Source organism: Cyprinus carpio, chromosome B1 (genome assembly GCF_018340385.1).
Source record: "Cyprinus carpio isolate SPL01 chromosome B1, ASM1834038v1, whole genome shotgun sequence".
NCBI lineage: Eukaryota > Metazoa > Chordata > Actinopteri > Cypriniformes > Cyprinidae > Cyprinus > Cyprinus carpio.
In genome coordinates this window covers 32965003-32992448 of record NC_056597.1, presented here as the reverse complement: position 1 = coordinate 32992448, position 27446 = coordinate 32965003, and the positions used below count along the sequence as shown (strand labels likewise).

Sequence of the window (27446 nt, the reverse complement as noted above, 5' to 3'; positions counted from 1 at the left end):
AGATAGATAGATAGATAGATAGATAGATTACAAATATTAGAAACATTGCATAGATTGGAAGCCTAAATGAGTCTAAATGGCTTAGAAATATTAAGTAAACCAAAATTTGAGTAAGCATTGTTAAATGGGACGGTCTAGCCTATGAAGGATTGATCTTGTCGCTTAGTAACTGTGACAGCTGCTGTTGATGAGTGGCAGTAACGTTTGTACTGGAGTTTTTTGATATGAAGTGATATTCAAACAGAGATCGTCAGACTAAACGGTTCACAACTTGTCTATATAAGCTCACCTTCTACACCATCTATAAAATCACATCTTAGTAAGATGTGCCAACATTAATGTGCATGGGATTTTCTCAAGCCAGCCTATTAATAATAATAATAATAATAATAATAATAATAATAAAGTTTAAATAGCATTTCAGTAGGTTTGCTTTCTTAAGCTAACCTAATAAACAAACAACCTCTTTACCACATCAGTGATCCAGCTAGCCAGTCTGACTGTCTGGAATCATGAGTATTGACTCTTTTCTCTCTTCTCAGGGCTCGGCCTGTGATGTCTGTATCTGCGCAGCTCAGTTTCAGTCCAAAGGAAATCAGTCTGAACTACTTTGAATGTCCGGGTAGCAACGGATTTAATGCATTTAATCTCACGTCATGTTTCACGGTGACCGAGAGGACCAGCAGCACAGGTAACATCAGTGAAGTTTCAGAGAGCCTCTCTGTCACATGAAGAATATGTCTCACCTCCTCATGTCTCTCAGGATCTCTAGAGAAGAAGCTGAATGGTTTCTCTGAATCTGAATGTGGATGTGGTACGAGGAATGAGTCGAGGATTCTTTGATCAGAGCAGTGTGTCGTCCAGGACTCTGCAGCAGTCCGTCCTGCTGGATTCTGGGTCCTCCTGTTTTAACCTTCTCCATCTTCATGCTGGTACGTGTGGTCTATCACCAAATTCAGCCAGTCGCAGCAGCTTCGGTCTGACGGTGAACGTTGTGTTTGTTTCAGCGCTGTGTTGCAGACTTAGTATCTCCTCTGAAGATACGAATGAATTTCTCACAAACTGAGATGTTGTCTGGAAACTCTGTGGCTGTTCTTGACGTCCACAGCAGGACGGAGGAGAATGTTGAGGTGAGTCTACAAATATCAGATTTTATTCTGCTATTCAGTGTAAACCAACTCTTAAGTATCTACGTTTCTTCAGCTTTATTGTATAAAGTTTCCATGACATTCAAAAGCTCATTAAAAGTTTCTCTTTTGTATTTGGTCAGGTGCCGTTTCAATGGAGCTGTAATTCAAACAACAGCTGTGTGGCCGATCTGAAGCTGAACTTCAGTTTTACGTGAGAAACAACTGATAAATAAATCAGACATGATTTTATTCTGATATATGATTGTAAATGCTTCTGAATATTGGCATTCTTCATCAGGATTTGGTTTTCTATTGAAATTACGGTTTGTTCTGCAGAAACAACACGTTAGTGGTGGAGAATCAAGCTCATTTCACAGTCCAGGTATCGCTGGCAAACCCAGGCGACGACTCCTACAACACCAGCATAGTGCTGCATTACCCAGAAGGCATCTCACTCTCTAAATTTGATGCAATAAAGGTACTGCTCTCTGTGTGCCAAATTAAAAGACTGTCAAAAACTTAATAAAAACCTCCTCAGAATGTGTTTTAGCTAAACTCCCATCAGACGACACTATTAAGCAGATTTCATTCTGCTTCTTTAATAATAACTCTGTTCATCAGTTTTCATTTTATTTCGAGTAAAACACTTATCTTAAACAAAGATGTGTGTCTTTCAGAATTTGACACGAGAATAAATTTTAAATTTCAATTCTTCTCCTGAATTTGAGCTTTGGTATCAAACAGGAGATTTGCACAAATGCAGAAGTCAAATTTCAATGTAAGGAAGTAAAATTAAAATGAACTAAAATAATCAATATGACTATTTTAACTAGAAAAGTAAATGTTGGATTGAATGTTTTGTTTGAAAGTTCTTTAAAGTTTAAAATAGATTAATTGATGGATAGGTTTGCTTCAAATGCCACCTATAGAAAATTATTTTAGTTCATATATTTCATCATATTTAAGAAAATAACTTTTGTTAACCAGGGAATAACAATTAATTTCCCAGAATGCATCACATTCCTGTCATTCTGTCACCTTCCTGTGGGGCATGGCTATGAACTGGATGGAAGCCAATTCTTCAGTTCTAAATTTTGCCCTACCCTGTTATATTACAGATTTACAGATTAATTTCTCTGAATGTCTATGTTACAATTTAAAATATTTACAGAAATACAAGATCAAATACTTGTGAAAATGATTCTCCGCTGTGATAAATGTGTATGTGTTTTGAACTAACAGCCGAGTCGGACTCGAAGCAGCTGTGGTGATCGGGACAGCGGTGCTACAAACAGAACAACCTGCAGCATCGATCTACCGGTGTACCGCAGCGGCACCACAGTAAGACAGGATCATACACACACACACACACCACACACACACACACACACACACACACACACACACACACACACACTCTCTCTCTAACACACACACACACACACTCTCTCTCTCACACACACACACACACACTATGTGGCATGATAACTGCATCCATGTACACACACACACACACACACACACACACACACACAGTCAGATTATCTACACACACACACACACACACACACAAACACAGTCACTCACACACACACAAGCTCTCTCTCTCTCTCTCTCACACACACACACACACACACACACACACACACACACACAATCGTCGCACACACACACACAACAGACACACACACCCCACCCTCTCTCTCTCTCTCTCTCTCTCTCACACACACACACACACACACAGACAGACAGAGACACACAGACAGACGGTACGGACGGACGGACGGACGGACGGACGGACGGACGGACAGACAGACAGACAGACACACACACACACACGGACGGACGGACGGACGGACGGACAGACAGACACACACAGACAGACACTGACAGACAGACAGATAGAGACAGAGAGACAGACAGACACACACACACACACACACACACACACACACACACACACACACAGAATGACACACAGACAGACGAAAGGACGGAAACACACACACAGAGACAGACAGACACACACACACACAGAAAACCAGCCTTTTACATTGAGATCAATCTGAAGTTCAATGCAGATTTAAAATCATAAGAAATTGTTTACTGATACTGTTTTTGAAACCAAATCTTTGCATAACAACATGGAAACACTGCATCTAACAATAGTTTGGGAGAAAAAAATTGTTAATTTTAAAAATAATAAAAAATAAAATCATATAAATACGGTTATCTAATAAGCATGTGTCCTATTCTGTGTACTAAACTCCTGAAACATTGCTGTCTCTTTGCATATATGACGATAGTTTTCTCAAAATAAGTCAAATGCTCATGAAGTGACAGTTCTAGAGATTATGTTTGTGTTCATGTACTCATATATTGAGGCGGCAGAGGCTGAAAACACCGCGAGTTTCAGTAGGTCTATGTGTAGTAAATGAAACCGCATGTCTGCACCATTAATTTCCACGAGTGGCGGACTGGGAAAATAATTTAGGCCAGGAATTCTCACACTCATACACCCACAACACATTCTGAAACATGGACACTCCTATTTTTTGTATGGATCTCACATAAAAAAAGGTTTTAATCCTTAGGTTGGGGCCATGCAAAATAATTGGAAAAAAGTTATCTCCTGAACTGTACCTTCACATCCATTTTTCTTTTCAGTCTCTTTATTTTGCCCTGATATCTATCCCTCTTATGACTTTATTACTCAAGATTTAACAAAACTATACTTTCTAAACTGCCTACATGTCAAAAATGAGTACACCACTACAATATCATTATAGAAAAAATCTTAATATTGAACGTGTTTTTCCCTTACAAAATTTAACCATGCTTTTATTAAAGTAAAAGTACAGTAAACATCTTTTTTTTTTTTTTGCAAATGGATTACCATTTGAATTTATTTTTACTACAAATTCCATTGTTAAACTATGGTTAGTGTAGCAAAAACCATGGTTAATTTGTGGTTACCTTTGTTGTGTCTTTAGATTTATAGTAAAATCATCGTTAATTTTTTGTGAGGGTTGTGTTGATGTCTACCCTAGCTCCCCCTAAACCTATTATAAAATATGATTAATTGTCTGCTAAATTACTACTGAAACATTACATTAGATAATAATGATGTCCTTTATACAGTATTTTGGGTAATGGTGAGCAATGGGCTGCTGCTAAGTAAACAAAGTAAACAAAGACAAAACTACAATAGCATGTTTACAGATGAAACTGACCTGCAGTTGAAACCCTGAACAGTAGTTTTGCTTCTCTGCTCCACATGTGCGCTTCCACAGTCCAGTCCATTCTCTCTCACACATTGATTACTCTGATCCAAACCGTATGGCGGAGGCGCTGAGAGAGAGCGAGTCACGAATCACCGATTCATGATTTACTAGTGATTTAATTATTGAATGGAAATAATCGCTTTAGTACATTCACCAACTATTGTATAGGCAACCATAAAATAATAATATTAAAATATAGCGGGCCAAATTGGCTGCCAGGTCACCGCATCGTGGAAATCATTGGGCCGTATGTCTCAGAGTAGTCAGTGCAGTTTGGGAAAGAAATCAATTAAATCTGTATGTGGATGTGTGTAAATATTCAAATGTAATCGTTAACATTTTCATAAGTAACTGTAATTTAATTACACATTTTTCTTAGTAACTGTAACTGATTACAGTTACATTAATTTGGTAATTAAATTATGTAACGCTTTTACATGTAACTAGTTACTCCCCAACACTGCCTGCAGTGCCAGAGGGGCTAGTCGGTGTTTAAATGCAGAGAGTTGTGTTCGCCTAAAAAAAATAGCTAAAACAAAATAAACAGAAATGTGCACAAACTGGACTGAAGCAGAAACCACGGAGCTCCTCAGTATCCGTGCTGAAGCTGAGATCTTTCGCCAGCTCAGCGCAACGATACATGATGCGGTTGTGTATGAGCAAATTAAAAACAAAATTAGTAAGCTCAAGTCTCAAAAAAAATTAAAATAAAAAATAAATAAAAATCCACCAAGTGCTGGATCACAACAGAAAGAGCAGAGGAAGATTAGATTGGCCTTACTACGATTTATGTTACAATATAGCCTAGCATTTTCAACTCATACATTACACGTCACATCCTGATGTCACGTGTCATTACGGGACCTTTACGGGTTGTGTGTGAACACACACACAGATTCCGGGAAATCACTGGCAGTGTGAATGAACCAAAATCTAACTATCCGGGAACAATTGTGAAAGGGTCTTTATGTATGTAATGTTAGTGCGTCCTCCTCCCATGACAGAGACCCGGGTTCGAGGCCCACTCGGAGCGAGTGCGAGGTGTGGCGGTGAGGACCCGGGAGAGAGGGGTTACATTTACAGACAGACAGACAAACTTTGTTCCCTTTCAAGGGAACTTCGAACTGCGTCCTCTAGGGGTCGCTATGGGGGAACACCTCGTCGTGACCCGTGTCTGAAGCATACAATGAAAAAACACCAATGAGTTGGCCGGCGACAGCCTCTGACGTCACTACCAATGCGACTATAAAACAGGCACCGGATAACACGTCATTCTCTTCTTCGTCTTCATAACTGACCGTTTTGTTTGAAGCGTGCATCTGAAAGAACCGGTAAGAGCGCTCTTTCTCTGTCTATCATGGCAACTACTAGCAAGCGTTTAGACGATGTGTGCATCCGTGTCGGCGTTATTTGACACCCGATTACACACGCGATCTTTACGTCATTTGTTTGGGTAAAAAGCACGCATGCGATGTCTTTGAGGAAGCAATCTGCGTGCATTGCGAGTGTTTTTTCAAGGAAAAAGCTCTGCTCTCGTTCGTCTCTCTTTCCGAGGAAAAAAAAAAGGCAGCCATCTGCTTCCCGCGGTTCAGGACCCGCTGCTGCTGAGGCATGGAGGGAGAATGAGCTCGTGAGAATTTCAGGTGGATCTGTCTGAATGGTTTAAAGAGGGACTTTCCCTTTCGCGCTCATAATGGCGGTGGACGAGAGAGAGCCTCGGAATGATTATGTTATATCTTTAACACTTTCTGATACTGAGGTTAGTGCTCTGCTGGGTTTTTACCCAGGAAAAGCAGGAGATATTTGAGGATGGTGAAGAAGCTGAGGCTGAGCCTTCTCAATTCTCCCGCCCTGCGTATGTAGAGCTGTTGGAGTTTATGGAACGCGCCTCTATGAGCGTTATCTTTCCGACCATAGCCCTCCAGCTCAGGTGAGCCTTCCATTTCTGCCTGATCTCCATACAGAGATCGAAAGGAAATGAAAGAGACCGTTTTCTTCCCCCATCCTTCGGTTTCGGCATAAGAGTTTTGCCGACATCGAGGCGATGCGCGAAAACTGCTATGAGAGGATGCCCCCTGTAGAAAGAGCTTTCATTCTGCAGGGGAAACATCCTCTCTTAATCTCCCTCCTTGCCATCTAAGCCCCTTAAAGAAATACATCTCGCTTAAATGGCAAGGCATACGCAGCAGCAGGTCAGGCTGTGGCTTTGTTACACACGATGGGTGGTGCTTCAAGCATATCAGACTGATCTGCTAAGAGACCTGGATAGAGGCGAAGGCTTTTTTTTCCTGATCAGGTAGCCGAGCTGACTGCTGCCCAAGCGCAGGAATATGGCGGCCATGGTGGTGGCGGAGAGACTTCTGTGGATGAACCTGGCAGACATCGGGAAGAAAGGCTTTCTTCTCGATGGTCAGGTTTCGCCTTCTGAACTTCTCTGTATTTCCGTTGAGACGGTGATCGAGAAGTTCGGGGAGACGAAGGCGCACTCCGCTGCTTTCAGATCCTTCGTTCCAGGAAGGTCCAGGTCTGAGCCTGAACAACATAGGGGTCCTGGCCTGTCTCGATCTGAGGATCAAAGACGGGCACAGAAGCCTAGTGTCGCAACTCGCGCTCCTCCCCCACCTGCGGGCAGGGGTAAGAGGAATTGTAGGTCACAAGGAGGTAAGCAGAACCTAAGGGATGTGATCCAGACGAGGCAGCGTTCTCATCTGAATCAGAGTGATACTGAGGTATCTACTCATTCCCTTTAGGGATTTTTAACTTCTGCTTTTATCCTCCCCTTCCTAATTCCCCTGTAACCACCAGCTCTCCACCTGATCGAGGTTAGGCGGAAACCTCTAACACATAACAGTCTCCTATGCTGGACCTATAATGTTTTTGGCTGGTTCTATGTTCATAGCAACCACCTTTCTGATGGTCCGGACTAACAGGAGGCGCCCCTTGAGCGGGGCTCCAGCGCAGGAGGGTGGGAGTATAAAAATAACCCTTTCTGTATATACTTATGTGTAATTGCTGGTGGTTATGTGTCTACTAATAAACTCTGTGAGTTCCCTTTGCAGTGCTCAGTTACAGTGTTTACTAAACACTCGTCAGCACCAGCCATCCGGCTTCATGTTCCGGTATTAGGCGGCTGAGATCACAGTTTCTGCGGGAGCCTCCTTGATCATCAGGCCTGGCACAGCACTGCAGGGAATCTCATGGATGTCCAGAAAGGTCAACCTGAGGGGTCTCCTGGCCGCTTAGGTGCTGTTGCATCCAGCGGGAAGTGAAGGTGGCAGTTAAAGAAGTCTTCTTGTATATGCTGCCTCAGGTGATGCTCCCCTCGCTAGAGGTTTGTAAAAATTGAGCTTGCCTCTCCCGTGCGGTTTCAGCGCCTCTGCGATGCTTAGGAACCTATAAGTACACACGCTAAGCTATGTGTACTTTCTGGAAACCACATGGTGGTCAGTGTGCACGTGAACACTTGGCGCACTTTCTAAATCCACGTAAGTGGTAAGTGTGCACGCAAGACTCTGCGCACTTTCTAAAAATCCTGTACGGTAAGGGTTACGCGCTCCGCCTCGTTCCCTTTCTTGAGATGATTAGACCTTGGTTCCTTGGGCTCCATTCAGCCAGTATGTTTTGTTTATACACTTCAAGCATCGCTCCCCTCAATATGAGGGGCTATTTGGGCGGTTCTCGTGGTAGTTTAGCAGCACTCCCCTTTTCCAAGAAGGGTCGCCTATGAGCGCGCTACTCTGAATTCGGAGTTCTCCTCTCATATGAGACTGAGTTCGCTGTTTTTCCCCAGAGCGCTCCAGCATACTGTATTTGAAATGCAAAACCATTTCATCTATGAGCTGCTCTATCAGAGTGCCACGAGAGCCCCTCCTTAGAACAGTATTTGAAAATCCATGCTATGGTAAGTGTGCACGTGAAGTCTTTGCACACTTTCTGAAATCCATACTGTGGTAATTTCGCATGCTAGTACTCTGCGTTCTTTCTAAAATCCTATATGGTGAGGGCTTCGCGCGGTTGCTTCGTGCCCTTTCTTGAATTGGTAAAAGCCCCGTTCATCTTGGGCGCCACTCCACCCATGTATCCTCGGATACCTATCTAAACAGGGTGTTGCTACTGGAGATCTGTTGAGACAGCTCCTTTAGCAAGCTTTTGCGGAAGCAAGCTGTAGCCCCTGTGTGGACAGGCAAGACTTAGTATAAAATGCTAGGTTCCTAGCCGTATCCCTTTAAAGGAATCTTTCCTGATTCCAAGCTTTAGCTCTAACACCGGGCCGAGGCCCTAACAATTAAGTTGGTATGTAGCTTAGGCCTTTGGCCGTAAGGGGTATTGTCACCAGACAGCCGTCTAAACGTCCCGGGGGCAACTCCCATTGAAATGGTAGAGTTGGTACTTAGTGTTCGCCATGATTCTGGCCTGCACTCCCCTCAGCATGGTGGCGTTGGTTTACTGTTCCCCATAGCGACCCCTAGAGGACGCAGTTCGAAGTTCCCTTGAAAGGGAACGTCTCAGGTTACGAATGTAACCATGGTTCCCTGAGTAGGGAACGAGACACTGTGTCCTCTAGCTCCCTGCCATGCTTCGGACGCAAGCTTCAGATGAAGAAGTGAATGACGTGTTTTCCGTGCCTGTTTTATAGTCGCACCGGTAGTGACGTCAGAGGCTGTCGCCGGCCAACTCGTTGGTGTTTTTTCATTGTATGCTTCAGACACGGGTCACGATGAGGTGTTCCCCCATAGCGACCCCTAGAGGACGCAGTGTCTCGTTCCCTACTCAGGGAACCATGGTTACATTCGTAACCTGAGACGTTTCTTCATTTTTTAGTTACTTCATAATTTATCAAGGTATCACACCTACTTTTTTTTATAACTCTAGTTGATAAACAGGCTTAAAGCGGAGAATCATTCTATTCTTCACATAGTGACAATAAAACACAGACAGTATTTGATTGTTTTGCATGTGACCGACACAAAGTCAGGTTCTTCAGTTTAGAATTTAGAATTCTGTTCAATTATTCCCTTGGCATTGCTAAAAACTTCTTTCTACTATTTCTTCTACTTTCTGTGGACTCTATTGTTTTCTAGACTCAGTTTCTGGGAACTTTCCGTGTGATGAAATGGGATAATGACTCATCTAACAGGATGGAGATTATGATCACTGCCAACAGGTGAATAAAGCTCAAGGGGCGACAGATTCATTTGTTTTCATTTGAGCAAAGACAATAACAAATATTACTGCAAGCAGCAATTACCAGGGTTCAAGCATTTTTAAGACCTTTGAGCAATGATAGACATTTTAAGATGATTTTACACAAAAAGGCTAAAAAAATAATAAATAAAATAGCTAGAAGCATTCTATAATGATTTATCACTTTTGACCAATAGGTGGCGCTACTCCCAGATTAATGTGGGTGTGGTTAACTAGGGGTGACGATGCCACACACATGGTCTAGCGCCAATATGCCAGTGAATTCTAGAGAAACAGCCTTAGGTCCATTTTGGCATTTATCATATCTCCTGACCACTAGGTGGCACTGCGCTGAAACTGCAGTGCAGGTAACCTCAGGACATGATTGTCATTACAAATGTCAAGTTTGGTCTGAATACGATAAAGCATTGAGGAGATATAGCCTCATGTCCACTTTGGCGAGCTCGTTGTCAAATTCGTTTGTGCGTTATTTGAGAATGGTTAGGTCTATTAAAAAGCTTTTGCAACTTTTTTGTATTAATACTGGTGAAAATCAACATGTTTGGCAGCCATGTTTTTTCGAGATACACCAATACCCTCATAGACATGGCTGGCACTTTGGACCAAAGACACTGCATGCCAAATTTTAATTGCATTCAGGCTAATGGGTGTGCAGTAGTAGTAACAACCATTTTCAAGTTTGGTGAAGGTACATCATCCATATAGCCATTTTTCAGTAATAAAATGGCCTCACCCACTTTGAGTATTTTTGTGTGCTGGACTGCTGATTGGAACTTCAACTAGGTTTTGACAACTTTCACTAATAAAGACTCTAGAGAACTTTTTTGGCCCGTTTTGGTTCCGATTGAGTGAAAAAACGTAGGACTAGTTCACAAAAGTCTGTTTTAAATGACAATAAATGCAATTTTGTACATCTGAGCCAAGGATTCCAATGATACCATTGACTTTCTGCTACAAACTTCTAGGTCTAGGTGTTGTGAGTGTTTTGCATTTTTAAATCACTGTAGTGCCCCCTATTGGCCAACTGGGTGAGTCTTTGCCAGTCTCCTCAAATTGAGACCTACCATTGGCCAAGTTTCAAGTCTCTAGGCCTTATGGTTTTGTCTGTACAATGTTTTACAGCAGAATAATAATAATAATCCTTACAATTACAATAGGGTTCTGGTGCTTCACGCTTGAACCCCTAATAATCAGCATTCTGGGTTTCTGACTCCATGTTGTGAAGGTTAAGAATGACTTTATTGCATTTAATGTTCATCTGTGAGTAAATTCTGTATGTTTGTTCACAGTGATAACAATGGAAAGCATGAGTGATACGGAGGTGAGGAAGAGCGTCCCGGTGCAGTCGCCGTTGATCTGGCGATCAGTCTGGTGAGTCACAGTCAAAAACATCGTGTCCTGGTGTTTCAGTTTTGATCTGGCTCTTCACCTCTGAATGACTAAAACTAAAACCTAACACGAAGTCTACACCGAACGCGAATGGTGCGTTTGACGCCTCAGTGTGAGACAGCCTCATGGACACACCTGGTGTGAATGTCCTAGCTATGTTCATTCTTTCACTACCTAATCTAAAATAACTAATTAACTAATAAACTAAACTATCTTGTAGTTTCTATTTTAAAGGCTATTATTGCAGACAAAAAAAAACAGAACTGTCATTGGTTTTTATCAGCAGTTATAGCTACAGTATGATCAATCTAAGGACAATACTAATATAAAAAAATATAATAAAACTATGGACCAACCAAAATGTTACTGTTTGTCAGAGTGGCCTGAAGACTTTGTTACGTATCTCTAAACTTCTTCTCTGAGGACAGAGGTCCAAAATCTCTCCACCATCAACCTACAAGGTCAGAGAGTCAATCCAAACATCTGCAGTAGTTTCCCTCAAATACGCATTTATTTCACTTACATACAGTTATCATCTGAGAACTAGAGTGCAGATGTTACAGAGGTGGTTCAGAGGCTCATATTGCTGTGTCTGTGTATCTTGATGTGTGTGTGTTTGCAGGTGTAGAATATGGTCGTAAAGAGTCTGCGGTGTCGATTCAGGCCTCACCCTGCCCTGTCAACTCCACATGTGATGTTAAACACCCTCACAAGCCTTCAGCATGCAGAGTGCTCACTCTTTCCTCCCTCATACCATCAAATCATCATTGTTTGTTGAATAAACATCTTTCGTTCTTCTCGTCCAGAACTCAGTGCTGTGCATCAAGTCCATATCCACAGGTAAAAGATCAAGACCCCTTTTTACAATGTTTTTAAAACGACTTTCACCAACCTCATTTTTCGTAAATTATCCACCCATGCTGGATGATGGAAGACTCTTTTAAAAAGGTTAGTTCACCCAAAATAAAATTACCCAGAATTTACCCTCCAAGGCATCTACCCAAAACTGCCCATTAAACATTTTGGGAAGTAAGTAATTTTTTAAATAAACGCTGACTGGACCTCTGAAAAAAAGGGACTCTATACTGACCCTAGGATGGTTGAGGGGATAAATAGGGGCTAATTTTCTTTTTTGGGGTAACACCCCTTTAAAAATTTTTCTTTAGGTAAACAATTTCTGAAGAAAAAAATTTTTTAGGGGAATGATCCCTTAATTCAGATCACATCCATCACAGAAAACACGTCTAAACACATCTCTTTCTCCACTTTGCCCCACTTATTCTTTGTTTCGGGAGGGTCACTGGGGGAATTTTGAGTGTCTCATTTGACAAAAGAAATCTTAGCAGTTCCTTAAACCCTACACAACCAAACTCCAGAAGTGAAAGAATCGAAGCGGGGTGATGAACTACAGCATTTGCACAATCCAAAAACCCGGAAAGCATCCCCCAACACACATCGGCATTCTCTGCAAAGCAGGGTTTTCAAGAGTTTTTAAATTTTTAAAAGCTTATGTTGCCCCCAAACTGTTTTTTTTTTGTGAAATTTTCCTTTCGATTTCGGGAAAGTAATGTGTTCAGTTCAGCTGGCTAAACCAACCAACCTCACAACCAGCGTCGCGAACTAAAGGTGAATCCCCCCAACATAAACCCAATTTTACTGCGTTTTATGTCCGCTAGCCCAGACGGTTGAGATCAAGGTTGCAATACCTGGAGGTCATTCACAAAAACGCAGTCCTTTCACTTTTAAGTTTTAAAAAGAATCAGACCTGATAAAGCTTCTACGAACTAAAACTTCAGCACGGGTAAAGCTTTTGATTTTGTGCTTGTGGCCCTCACAGCAGCACTGCGCACAGCGTGTGTGATTATCAGGTAGTCTAACTCACGCCACACCGCAGCTCAGGCCTCCACAGATTAAGAGGCAAATTTTTAACATTTTTTAACAAAAATATTGTTTTTTTTTTCTGCAGTCAATCCCCAAGACCCCGGTACCCACTGTATTTCTATATTTTTATTTTTCCCTCTATTTATTTTATGTTTGTTTATTTTTTAAAGTAAAAAATCTTCTATGCAGTGGTTTGATGTTTTTTTTTCTCAGACTGAGGTAAGGGGAGTTTGTCGTTCCTCCCCGTTAATGCTTTGTCGCACTGGTGGGAGTGGGCGGGTTTTCTTCCATTATATTTATCCTTCTGCTGAAGGGAAAAACCAAAACAAATCACCTTACGTTATCCATCATTCCCCTTAAATTCTATCAATCTGTGTGTGGTGTGTGTTTGTGTGTGGGGTTTTTTTAAAAAAAAGGGTTTTTTGAGTTTGTTCAAATGGATAAAATGTACTGCGGGTGAAGGGCTTCCCTCATGAAAAGGAATGCTAAAAGGAAAAGGAGTCGTGAGAACGACAGCACAGAGAAAGAGCGAGCGAGAGAAACGAGCCCCATCCTGCCCTCCAAACACCCCACCCAAAAAAATCTCACTTTATTTTCCCCACAGCAAAATAAGTGTTTGTTTTGGGTAGGTGGTGTTTAATGGTGTTTTTTAAAGGTCGTTTATGAGAATGATTTTAAGGTTCAGTATTTTTTGTTCATATTCAGCAGTTTTGCTGTTTTTGTTTTATCAGTGACTTAAAAATTGTAGTTTATTTTTTGATAACTCAGTTTTTTTCAGATTACATGGGCCTTTTTTTTATAAAAAAGTATTGAGTTATTATTTTTTTTATTGATTTTTGGTAGTGCCTTTTTTCTTTTTGGGCTATCTTTTAATCTCAAGAAAATGTTCTTTAAGTAACCTTCAACAGAAAAATTTTTTAGTCATTTGAAAAAAGAAAATGAATATCGTAAAATAAATATTAACTGAAAAGATATTGATTTTTTGTTGATGTTTTTATGCACTATCACAAGAAAATAAAAAATCAGAAACAAAAAACCCTTTAATCGACAGAGAATATAAACAAACCACCCAAATTTTTTTGAAAAACTTTCATAAAAAAAACTCCAAAGCATTTTTTAATGAGGTTCCTTAAATTCAGTATGGCCTTTCATGATTAAGGTCTTTTATCCCCCCAAAAGAACAAACTTGTGTTATTGTAATGTGCTCAGTTTTGTTGTCTGTCCCTTTAAATGCTTGTGCGACGGTGCGGGTTGGCTGTCCCGTGGTTTTTTTTCCTCAAAGCTGGAAGCAGAAAAAAACGATTAAAATCGGGGAAATGATTTAACACTTGTTCCTCTTGCCATTTCATTTAAAATTAGGTGTGGTTTCAAGCTGCAGTGTTTCAGCCCGTTTTCTGGGTAGGCCTAGGCGGTAACCTAGGTCCACAGCTGGAGGAGTGCCCTGAGCACAATCCCGGACTACATTTTATCAGGGTTTTGTAAAAATGGCACTGCCACCCGAAAATGATTGCCGCCCCCTGATCCCCCAACATCATTGTGCTGGATGTGTCAAACTGACATGCCCTTATCCATGTTTTTAGAGCACTGTCACTTGCTGCCGGGGTTGTTGCTGCAAAGTTTTCGTTTGTTGTCTCAAAACACCTTTTTTTTTCAAAAGGGGTCGTCTTTTGGGAAAGTCCCCGCTTTTTGCCCTTTTTTTCTTTCAAAAATTCAAAGGCCCTTTAAAATTTTACAGAAAAAGTGCACATAATTTTATTTGTTAAGGCATTGTTTGGCAGGAAAAAATTATTTGGAAATTTGGACAAAAAGGGTTGCGTTTTTGCGCCAATCAGTTAAAGGATCACTGTGTTGTTAATATTCCCCAAAAAAACTTTAACAGCCAACAAAAATACTGGTGTTAAAGTCACTAATTTACAAAATCGTAATCCTTTATTTAAACCCCATTTTTACGAAATTTTAACGTGCTTAATGGGGCAGCTCTAACACGAGAGCATCCGTCTTTAAAGGGAAAATCACTCAAAGAGTAAAAAAAGGAATAAATATCTGGGTTTTGATTACTTTTTGGGGGACTGATCAACTTTTTTTTTAAGTAGTTTGTGGAACAAGGTTTTTAAGGTTTGGATGAATAATAATAAAAAAAACCCCAAAAAAAAAAACCAAAAATTTTTAAAACGGGGTCCCCAAATCGGCTCTTGAATCCCCCTTCGAGTTTATCTCTAAACCCAACAAACACACCTGGGCATGCAATCGTGTCTTCAGGATTTTAGGGGTTCTCAAAGGCAAGGGCCTTGGAAAGGGAGCCTTTTTTTTTGTCCTTTTTCCTAATTTTGGGTGCAGGGGACCCCCATGACCTTCAATACCCACAGTCCTTTCGAAAACATTCCCTTTTATGAAAAAAACGAGCTTGTCTGAATTTATTAGAATGGTTTAGACAAAATAATGTTTTCGGACATGAAAGGATAAATTTTTTTTTTGTTTTGGGGGTAAATTACTATAAACCTAAATTTCCAATAATGTAAGTCACGGGAGACTAGGCTGTGATTCTTGTATGCATTTAAAGAAGACAAAATATTAAAAATTTGTAATCCCAAATATTTTTCCCAAAAAAAAGTTTATTGGGGTTTTTGTGCCCTGACGTGAGGGGGGGCATATGTCACAGCCTGCCACCTTCTAACTGTCCATTTTACGTTTAAAGGGGGGACTCTAGCCTACCCCTCTGAGGACTGAACAAGGAAAAGGGCACACCTTTTGGTTGGGAAACCCTTTGAAATAGCAGGGGATTTTTATCAGGGTTGGAGCTAAACTCGGGAGTCACGGCCCTTCCGGGCACGTTTTAAGAACATCTTTAAAACACATTTCAAAAAACAACAAAAACAAAAAAACAAAAAAACAAAAACAAAAAAAAACTACAAAACAAACAAACAAACAAAAATTAGTTATATGTAATTTTTTATTAATAATATGTTTATGTATTGTATTTACAGTCTGGTCTGGACTGATGCATAAGCATTCTAGGCACGTGCCTATGCTTAAACATTCAGGGAATAACAATGAAGAGAAATATATATTTTATAGGCTACTACGGTAACCTCCTCTCTGTTTGCTCTGGTGCCTATCAGCTACGCTCCTCCAAAGTGGTTGCTTTTAATGTGGCCACGAGTTACAACCCGGGTGGAAACAAAAAAAACTGCCTTTCTTATTTAGCACCTTGGGGGTGGAATAATCTGCAAAAAGAGCTAAAGTTAGAAACCCTTATGTCCCTTAAATGAATTTCAAACTACTATAAGAGTGTTGTGATGGAGACATGTTCTTGTTTTCTTAAGAGAGTCTCATTGTGTTTTTTATATTTTTTATTTTTTGTACTTCTTTTATTGTTAAAATGTACTTTAGTGTTTTTGTTATGTATGCATTTGTTGTGATTTGGCTGCTACCTTGGCCAGGTCTCTCTTGTAAAAGAGATTCTGAATCTCAATGGGACCTCCTGGTTAAATAAAGGTATAATAAAAAAAATAAAAAAAATATTGAGCAAATAAATTTAAAAAACAATGGGACTAAAGCATGACAAACTATTTCAGTGTTATCCACCGAGCAGGCTATCCACAGACCAACACTACAAGAGATTCTTGGAAACTTTACAACTGGTTTGATTCGTCATCCTATACTCTCCTCTCCAGCAGACAGCAAAGGTCTAAAAGTACCATTTTTTTTCAACCGGTAGTCTTTTACAGAAATGCCACTTCTTCAGCTGTTTGTTCAAAATGTTGCTTTTTTCATGAAACTCAAGTCAAGTCACTTTTATTGTCACATCACCACAGCACATGTGCCTTGGTGAGTGAAATTCTTGGAGGAGCGTGGCACCAGAAATTGCAGAAACAGTTAACAGATAACCATACAGATCTTCAACAGGTGAGAAAATATGCGATATGCTTTTACCTGGTCAGTACACAGACAGTGTACGCGTTGACATGACGTACAGTTATCCAGCCAACAAATCTCATCGAGAAGTGGCTACCGATCATTGACGCGCATCGGAGGTATATACGAACTAACTACTAGGAGCAGTTCACCTCGGCACCTATCACGGTTCATGATATACATTATACAGCTAACAATGTACACCCCATTCTACATTATTAGACATATATTACGCGCGGATCGATAAGCATCAGTGTGCTAAGAGTGCACAGAGTCGGTACGCTGAGGACTGAAGACAACAGAAACTGTTATGGATGTGCCACGTGATGCGCCATCCAGTGTACAGGTAGATTAGTGTTTTTACAGTAGTTTCGGCGATATGTGGTGAAGTCGCTACAGACTGATGCGATTCATGTAGAATGAATCTGTATTCGAGCTCTCGCTGCCTTCTTCCCCGAACAAGGGTCCAGTGTTTGATATCCTTACTCTTTGTCAGTTATTGTAGCACTTACTCGGTGGGCTGGTGACGAACTCCATCGTACCGGCGAGAACTAACTGAGTCACGGAGCATGATAGCGTCGTTATGGTCAGACTATTAGGCGCAGCGTGCAAATCTATTCAAAAAAAAAAAAAGCTATCCCTCAATGGTCGGCTAGTCTGCGGGATCGGATACTCGCGAGCGTGCTACTGGTGTAGAAGAGCAGTCTGCATGGGGCCGGATGGCTGGGTGCTGATGATCCTCCGGGATTTCTTATACACCGCCTGGTGTAGATGTCCTGGAGGGAGGAAGCTCACCTCAACAATGTGGCTGGCAGTTCGCACAGCCCTTTTCAGAAGAGCTTTGTGGTTGCCAAGGCGGTGCTGTTTCCAAACCAGGCAGCAGGGGTAGGACTTTCCAAGTCACATACAAGATCTTCCAGTCATATACCAAGTCCTCAAAGAGTTAAAGTTAATAGGATAATTAAGTGATAATTAAATGATGATTGTGCATTAGTGATGAACACCTGCTGTTTTCTGCTGAAATACAGAGGATCAGATATTTGATGTTTTACTGGTTAAAAATCATGCCACCATCATGCTGATCAGTGTTTACTGGTAAGTTGGGCGCTTGGCCCCTTTCATAGCTCAGAGTAATTTTGCTTTTTAGCACTTTTACAATGTTGTTTTATAGCAAGTATTTATGCATTTGCCAAAATCAAAGAAGCTTTTACCTGCCAAACAGGTGAGCTTACACTTTCTGCCTATAATGCATGATGAATGAACACTTGTCATAAAATAGTCTCTCTCTTTTTGTTTATTGACTGACACTGGCTATTACTGAACTGGCTGAAAAAAGAAGTCCTGTAGCATGCCACCGCAATATTTTTTATATCGAAAAAGAGACTTCTTTCAGATCAGGCTTTTAGGTATGGACACTTATCATATGATCCTCCAGCAATTAGTGACAATAATTTTTTCATACTGCAGTGCATGATGGAGTTTTTCTATGAGGTGTACCCAGCATGGTACGTGTCGCTTTATTTGTGATTGCCACCATTGTTGAATTCATATGCTAGTTCTTGATGTCTGTGTGCGTCTATCTAGATCTGGACTAAAAAAAAAAATTAATGCATCGCAGATTTAAAATTCATTAGCCAAACTATTTGAGCAGCAATTTTTTTTTCACAGGGTTGATTATGTAAAACATAGACACAGAAAGATAATTTGATTATAATCAGACTGACTTTTCATTATTATCTCAGCATAAAAAAACAGTTAATATCTGCTCACTGTACAGTATTGATTGTCCTGTTTTATAACACTTAATGTATTGTTACAGAGAGATATCTAACACTGGAGTCAAGGGTCAAGAGCACAACTAAAGCAAACACTGATCTCCATGATGGTGGTACCAATTTTAACCAATAAAACATCAACATCTGATCCTCTGTAATTCTCAATAACAGCGGGTGTTCATCACCAATGCACAATCATCATTTAATTAGTCAACTAATTATCTCATTAACTTTAACTCTTTGAGGACTTGGGATATGACTTGAAGACTTGCTTGTGACTTGAAAGTCCCACCTCTGCCAGGCAGTGATGCAGCCCGTCAGTGTAGAATGATCTGAGGATGCTAGGGCTCATTCCAAACTTTCTCAGCCCTCTCAGGAAGAAGAGGCGTTGATGTGCCTTCTTCAGCACTGCATCAGTGTGTGTAGACCAGGTGAGATCTTCACTGATGTTAACGCTGAGGAACTTGAAGCTGCTTACCCACTGCTTACCCACATTCAAGTTTCAAGATTGTTTTGGTGCTTGTCTGTTTGTGACAATCATGGACATCAGAGGTAACGGGAAACTTCATCACATAACATTATCAAAAAAACAAAACAAAAAAAAAAAAAAAGTACAGGTAGCCTCTGATTGTGGTTTAATATGTAAAAGATAAACCCGACTGGGTGATACGTAGCATCTTGTAAAACCCTGAAGGAGTTTATTTTGCAAAAGTATAATGACTTTGTGACTGCATCAAGTTATATAACTCATCAAATAAATACATACATTAAATAATAATATGAGTTTAAATAATTTCAGCTGATCTGCATGCTATTTCATAATTCAGTTAATAATTCAATATAAAAAAAAGCTTTTTAAAAGTTACCTTAAACGACTCTTTTAAAGTTTAAAAGAAAAATGAAAGAAAGGAGTTATCACACATCCCTACGACCCGAAGCGGGAAGGCTCAGCTAGGAATGTTATTGTTCTCAGTTCATTGTACTATGTTCTGGGAAGCTTTCAACAGCAAGTTTATTTTAGTTCACAGAATGGTCTGCTAAAATGTAGGATAAATTCTTAAAAAAAAAATTTCTTAAAAATGTTAGTTGTATAACATTGTTAGAACATATCCTCTAACATTCTAATAAAGCTCCCATCCACACTAGATGTGGCCTTACCTGCTCAGAGTCACTTTGGTTGAAGGTAAAAACCACAACCTTTGGTTTGATGTAAAGCTTCCAGAGCTAAATAACCTCCAAAAACCAAGCATTACCAGCATCACTTACCCAAAACAGATTGACTTGTATTTCTGTCAAATATTTACAAAATGTTCTTAACACAAATTCGCAGGGGGTTTGGCCCAGATTGATTATTAGCTTTAGAACAGGCAATTTGACTCTCTGATGTGTGTTTTTCTCTGGCATATTTATAGCTATCGTTTGTTATATATCCACAAGCAGCGAAAGAAAATCTGGTCAGCTGCTGTTGGATACTTGCGGATAAATAAAGATATTCTCACCATGCGCAGTGATCTGATTACTGATCCTCAGTCTAGAGTCTAATTCTAGGGTGATTAATTTCATACTAGAGATTATAATTTGTAAAACACGAATGGATACACAAATCATTTTGAACAACTGAATGCTTAAAGTAACAAAAAGCCATCAAGAATCAGTGTATGAATCGCAAAGAAAAAACGGTTGAGCATGCATCTTCCTTACACTGCATTGTTGGGTGCGTCAGTACAGAAACAGCATGCAGGGTTCCCAACGAATGCATTGCGGGGAGGGGAGGGGGGGGCGGGATTTGGGTTGAAGCTCTGAGGGAGCTCTGAGGCGAAGCATGCTTGGTGGTTGTGATGCAGCAGCAGCGAGATGGAGATGCACATCTGGATTCTCGTCATGTGGGGTGAGAGATTTCTTTATAAGAATTCCAAATCAATCATAAGAAGTAATGTTTAGGATTTCTTAGTTGATGGTTTGTGGTGAATTCTAAAGTCATCGAGAAGTTTATATAAAACGATTTATTGTTCATTTAGCATGTGTGGGTGTGTGTGTTTTTTTTGTGTGTGTTACTTGTGTGTGTGTGTGTTTGAAGGAATGTTTTCGTCCATTTGACATTAAGTTGAAGCGGAGCTCAGCTGTGTGGTCTGGCTCCTTGTGTTTAAGTTAATGGTGTCACATAACCACTCACATTTCCATAGTTCAATTTCTGGACAGCCAGAGCTCAGTCTCATGCGAAAGGAACGTTCTGTCCGTAAACGTTGCTTGTGTCTTGTTTTTCTGACCTTCGTGCAACATGTCCTCCCACCCAATACAACACACACAGGTCGTTTGTCCAAATCCCTGAAATACAAACCCATCATAAGGCGTATACTACAATTTCGCCTTGATCGGTAACAGGACACTTTTCATATTGATGCTTTTGGTGCTCTTTTATCTGCACTATGATTCAGGTTTCATCATAGCCTCAGTTGGTAGAACCTTCGTGTTGTTATCTGATAGCATGCATATCATGTGATCATGGGTTGGATCAGGAGAAGGCATGTACTCATACAAATGTATATGCTCTATAAATCATGATTTGCGCATAGTTTCTGTGAGCAGGTTCAGGTGGTTAGGGGTGGTTCATTCGTTTACAATTCATATGAGTTAGCCACCTAGTAAAATATGTGACAAATTACACAGTGAGATCAGGTTGGAGCATGTAAAAGTCCACAAATTGCATTTAAATAAATACACATTTTTAATGGTAATGGCTGGAGTTACACGTCATTTCAGGACTTTTTCAGACTTTTCTCCATCACTGTTCTGCTGTGCACATTTGTCTTCCTCGCTTCAAGCTTTAGAAGAAGGTCACAGCAATTTACAAAGTGTGCTACGCCAAGTCCAAAATGAGGTGATCAGTAACCTAAATGACGTAAAAATACAATCCATATGATACAGTGACCAAGATGGTCAGGACAGGCGCGTAGGGACAGTTGCACATTTTGAGGGACTCAAGCGTCTCGTCCACGTGGTTTGCAATTTTTGCCAGTATTTATCCTGCTCATCTATGGGTTTATTCGTAGCCCTGCAAGTCTTTTGCTTCTTTATCTACACCCGAGCGGTGCTGCGGATATCGGTGCAGGACTTTTCCAACAGCGGTTATATCCAGCCATAAGTCATGTTTTACCATCATGCACCATGAACAAGGTCGCCAGAGAACCCGAGGCTCCGAGAGCTTCCGCAACCGGTGATCAAACGTACGGATGGTCAGCGTCGAGGAATCGTAAACAAAGGCGGGTGAAGGGGGGAAGCGCGGGAGGTCTACGAGCTAAGCTAAAAGGCTGAAACATAAATCTCCGGCTCTCATCTACGAGCATTTTTCCCGCTATAAATGTCACCACGGTGTCACTGGTGAACAAACTGGATGAGTTACGACTTCTGCATCACCCACACAGTAAGAGGACTTTTGGACTGTATGTCATGGTTTCACCAGAAAGTGGCTTGCACAAGATTGGGTATGGGGTACCGATTAATCTGTATTGAGCTAGCCCGGACCTTACACCGGCTGCAGGCAGAATCCCAGAACAGCATATGAAAACTCGGCACAGACAAAGAGGTGCTAGGAATGTGCATTTATGTTAACAAAGCTTGAAGTGTCGCAATGGCCTATCAATTGTTGGGAGACACCACTCAGATTATACTAGGAGTGTCTCTTGGTTTAAATCAGACCTTTTTATCTGCCGCGGGAGTTCACTTCCACCATTAATTAACTGGCACGTACTATATTCCACTGGATGCTAATGCCAAAGCTTGTATTTAAACGAACTTCATGCAGCCATTAGTGAAACAACAGCATGCTCCACCGGTAGGGCATGCTTTTATTGTCGCAGAGGTGCTTTTATTCTTTCTGCCAAATTAAAGGACCAATTGCTCCAGTACAAATTCCATCAGCATGTTTCCTGCCACACACCAGAGCTAGACCAAAAACTTTGGATCGTGTTTGGGCAATGAGTGATGGAGCTTACACCGCGACCCCAAAATTCCCCCACCTCAGGACAGTTCAGATCACCTTTATTTGTTTCTCACACCCAAGTAATTCACCCTCATCAGCATTGTCTAGCCATCAGGAGAACTGATGATCAAAGTGTGGCCATCTGGCGCAGACTCTTTTCACTTCAGGACAGGTTTAGCCTGCTATGGTCTGGAGTATGTTAGATTTCCTCAGGGCTGCCTGTGGCTCTCATGCCACGGGACATTGATATCTTACCTCCTCTGTACTGACTTACATCATTTTTTAGTGTAACAGTGTTATGAACAGCAAAATAACTGATCCAAACATTACCCTAGATTACAGAAAGCCATGGATGAATACAGGCCGGTGCGAATTCGCTATACTGATGAATGGTCGCAGCACTGCCTTTCAGGCAGCGATGACGCGCTAGGTCCTGACAGCACACCTCCTTTTTAGGCTAAACCGTGAAAGCCAGGAATCAAAGAAAAGGGCCAAGTAGCTTTACAAGCTGAAGTTTAGCAGGAACAGCTTCTGTAAACCTGAGCCCGCGACGCTTTCTTGGCAGGGCATCCAGGTCATCAGTGAATACAAGCCACACAATCTCCACTCCAAGAAAGCCTCAGGACGTTATGGGTGCCTGTTAACGAGACTAAAGGAATTCAAAGCTCGGCTTCAACAGCGACAGCAAGGAGACCGGACCAAAAGCTACAACACTCAGCAGACCACCAACCTCTCAAACTCACCTCACGATTGTCCACACTGCATTGAGCAGGATCAACGCACACAGGCTGCGGCGCAGAACGGCATTCCTGGACGTTGCCTATTAAGAGCGTATGTTGTCAGAGCAGATCTACAGGGGTCTCACAGACGATTTTCAACCCGTCCCCCCCAAGCAACTGTGCCAACATGTTTTAAGTCCAATCCATTGTGCCAGTCCCCAAAACACTCCTCCCCGATTGTGCTTAAATGACTACCGCTCTGTAGCACTCACAACCATCATTATGAAGTGCTTTGAGCGATTGCGGCCTAGACCACACACTCAAAGACTGCTCCCACCCACACTGGACCCACATCAATTTGCCCCTACGTCGCAGAAGAAACTCAAGAAGAGACTACGCAGGAGCACAGAGGATGCAGTATTGCACAGTGCTGACACTCTGCACTCACACACTCTGGACAATAAACAACACATATGTAGGATGGCGTTTGTTGACTTCAGTGTCAGCATTTAACACCGTCATTCCCTCCATAGCTGCCCACAAAACTTAGGAGACTCTGGACATTTAACACCTCCTCTGCAATGGGCTCATGCGACTTTCTGACAAACAGGATACAGCAGTAGTTACTACGGCCCTACCCACTCCAACACAATCACAACTTAACATTGGCGATACCACAGGGGCTAGTTCGTGCGTGATCCATTAAGTCCTATCAATGTTACACCCATGACTGCAAAGCCTTGTGCATGGAGCAACTCCATCATTAAAGTTTGCAAGATGACACCCGCGGTGATTGGCCTCATCAAGTGACAACGATGAGACTGTCCTACAGGGAAGAGGTTACAAGCACCTGGCCACATGGGTGCGCTGACAATAACCTGACTCCTTCACACACCAAGTTTTAATTAAAACAAAGGAGCTCATGTGTGAAAGCTTCAGGAAGAAGAAAGAAAGCAACGCATGACCACATCCACTCCCCCACATTTCAAAAACGGGATGGTTGTTGAAACGTGTCTCCAGCTTCAAGGATTTCCTGAGGAAACCACCATCACGGAGGAACGCTGTCCTGCAACCACAAAACACCTCCAGCCTGGTTCAAGAAGGGCTCCCCAATACGCCTCTTCCTTCATCTGAACACTGAAGAAACAAACCAGCTGTCTTCAGCAGCATAGTGGTGTTAAACTTTTACCGGGTTGTGCGATCGATGAGCATCACTGGACCAGCTGTCATCACAAGTCTGGTATGGGAAACTGATCGTGGCTGACCGCCAACGCACTGCAGAGGGTGGTGAAAACTCGCACCGCAGACGCAGATCACAGGGACACCTCACTTCATGCCTATTGAGGACCATCAGAGGAAACGCTGTCTACGTCGCGAGCTAGCAGCATTCTTAAAGGAACTCCTCTTCCCCATGACCATGGAACTGCTTTAACATCTGGCCTCACGGAGAGGCGCTTCAGGAGCCACAGGACAAGGGACAAGAAGATCTCCAGAAACAGCTTTTTCCTCCCTACCAGCTGTGCTCCTTGCTGAAACTCTGCCCTCTGGACACCCCCCAACACCATACACACAGACTCCTCCCCACTTCATCACTACATTCGATGATTTATTTATTTATTTATTTACAACCAAGCAAAAACAGACAACTTGTATTACTTGCAACTACTGTCTGTTCATTCCAGGAAACACTGATAACCATATTGCACACTGAAATATTTTCTACGCACTTTAACTTTCCAGTGCACTAGTGTGTAAATTGTTAGATGTTCTATAGTTCTGCCTATAGTGCTACATTACACTTCACATATTCAATCTGTATAGTATGTTCATAGTACAATATCTGCTATATCATGCTGCTAGTATTAAAATCTGTAATTGTCCATAATACTTATCTGTTAATAGTTATGTCATATTGTCAGACTGGTATATCTGTACTTACTGCTTATTGCCTTCTGGTTAGATCTAACTGCAGTTCGTTGCCTGTTACCTTACTGTGCAGTGAAATAAAGTTGAATCTAATCTAAAATTCAGAGTTTAAGGCGGATAGTAAGAGTGACTATGCAACTATATGGCTACGCCACTCTTAATTAGTTGACACCCGTATGAGAATGCCATGTACAGGATTACTGACTCTAGTGACCAGCATTTGTTGTTGGAAATGCTGTGAATGGTACACGATCACTTCATCAAAATGACACTCAAAGCTAATTCTTTTTTTTTTTCTTTTTTTAAATTTCTTGAAGTGATTGTTGTTATTATTATTATCATTATTACTCAAAAATTAATCTTACATTTACATTTAATCATTTAGCAGACTCTTTTATCCAAAGTGACTTACAAATGAGAACAATAGAAGCAATCAGACCAACAAGAGAACAACAACAGTATACTGTACAAGTGCCATGACAAGTCTCAGTTAGTCTAGTACCAGAACACCATAAGCCAGGTTTTTTTTTTTTTTTTTTTTAAGAATATGCTAGACAAGGAAAAGAAAGGTAAGTGCGAGTAGTAGTTGGTTAAGTGCTGGCAAAAAAGATGAGGACTACCCCCAAAAAATGACATTCTGATAGTTTTTTTTGAAAATGACGTGAAAGACTCAGCGGTCGTCGAATTGAAGATCGGAAGGGTCAGTTCCACCAGCTGGGCACAGTCCAAGGGAAATGACATCCGTAGGAGTGATTTTGAACCATCTTTGGGATGGCACCACAAGGCGTGGATTCACTTGCAGAGCACAAACTTCTGGAGGGCACAAAAACGATTTAACTAATAGGCTTAGGCATGTTGGTGTGGCCGTGCAGTGGCGATCTTGTAGGCAAAGCATCAGTACCTTGATTTGATGCGAGTGGCTACTGGAGCCAGTGTAACCTGAGAGGATGTAGACATAGTGGAGATGTTTTATGGACTCATGAAGATAACCCTATGCACTGCATTCTGGATCAGTTTGTAGAGGCTTGATAGTAGGCAGGAAGGACAGCCAGGAGAGCATTACAATAGTCCAGTCTGGAGAAGACTACCAAGAGCTTGCACAAGAAGTTGGAGTGGATTGCATCTGAACCGAAAGGGTCTAAGTTCTCTAATTGTTGTATAAGGAAAATCTGAGGGGAACAGGTCATTGTAGCAATATAGTCGGTGATGCTAATTATATGAGACCTCACCTTCTGTCATTTATCATTTATGGCGACACCATTCACAGCTTGTGCTTCTAGTTGCTTGGCTATAAAGAGTTGAACAAATGAAAGAAAGCCGGAAAACGCTTTGAAGATGCCAGAGTAACGAGAGAAAATAAAACGGATAGGGAAACTTCAGAGTCATTTTGATAATGATTGGTTGTAATGGGGGAAATCTCCAGATCAATGACTGAGTGAGTTGCGATGAAGTAACTGTGTACAGTGAAGATGTTGGCCTGTTCAAAGCTGTCGTGCTTTCTGTCAGCGGCATGCACGTTCCTATCCGCAGCAGTAGAGTTCACTTCTGTTTGCCATTATGGAGAGGTTTACCAACACTCCGCTGGCGAAGATTGGCGTTTGCGCTAGACGAATAGTGACAATCACGGCGAATGAAGCCAAATTCCACGGGGATACACAAAAACTAGAATTTGCTTTCTCCTTTTATTCAAGTCCAGTGGAATGTGAGAGTTCAGTATAAGAAGTAGGCATTTCCATCCAAGTGAATGCCCAAATACCAGACAGCATGTTACATTGTCGCCAACAAGAGAACAGTAAAGTATTGGAAGAATCGACTGTGTACACACAATATAACAAGATTTGCAATAATCACTCGTTCCCGACGAGCGAGCATTTGTGAGGTTGAGTCGTCCTTAGATTGGTTCATCTTATAAGCGAAACCTACAGGCAGGAAACTGGAAATGAGAATTAATTAAACACTGTAGTAAAAGAAATGTAAAGAAGGGAAAAACGCCCACACGAAATCCGAGCAGGAATGTACAACTTGTATTTGACCTCAATGGACATTGGAGTGTTTATAGAAGACTGCCTACCACCGAGTCTGGACGAACCAAATGAAGAGACCATAACACTGTACTCATATATTAGGTTTTCGGTGAGGATATATGTATTCCTACCAGGACTTCATTGTAAAAACATTTAAACAATGATAAAGACATGGTTTACAGTACAAAATCAGACATCTTCGTCAGGCCAAAAAGAGGA

General features: G+C 41.3%; 1 protein-coding gene across 1 annotated transcript in view; it reads left to right on the top strand.

Moving 5' to 3' along the window:
* The first annotated feature begins 417 nt into the window (after nucleotides 1-417).
* LOC122134541 (integrin alpha-D-like) overlaps nucleotides 418-27446 on the top strand; it is a 66241-nt gene continuing 39212 nt past the window's right edge. The window contains exons 1-7 of the mRNA XM_042716051.1: nucleotides 418-691; nucleotides 764-932; nucleotides 1008-1130; nucleotides 1271-1341; nucleotides 1467-1608; nucleotides 2373-2471; nucleotides 9496-9578. Coding sequence (XP_042571985.1) covers nucleotides 927-932; nucleotides 1008-1130; nucleotides 1271-1341; nucleotides 1467-1608; nucleotides 2373-2471; nucleotides 9496-9578 — 524 coding nt within the window. The 5' untranslated portion in view covers nucleotides 418-691; nucleotides 764-926. The remainder of the gene's footprint in view (nucleotides 692-763; nucleotides 933-1007; nucleotides 1131-1270; nucleotides 1342-1466; nucleotides 1609-2372; nucleotides 2472-9495; nucleotides 9579-27446) is intronic.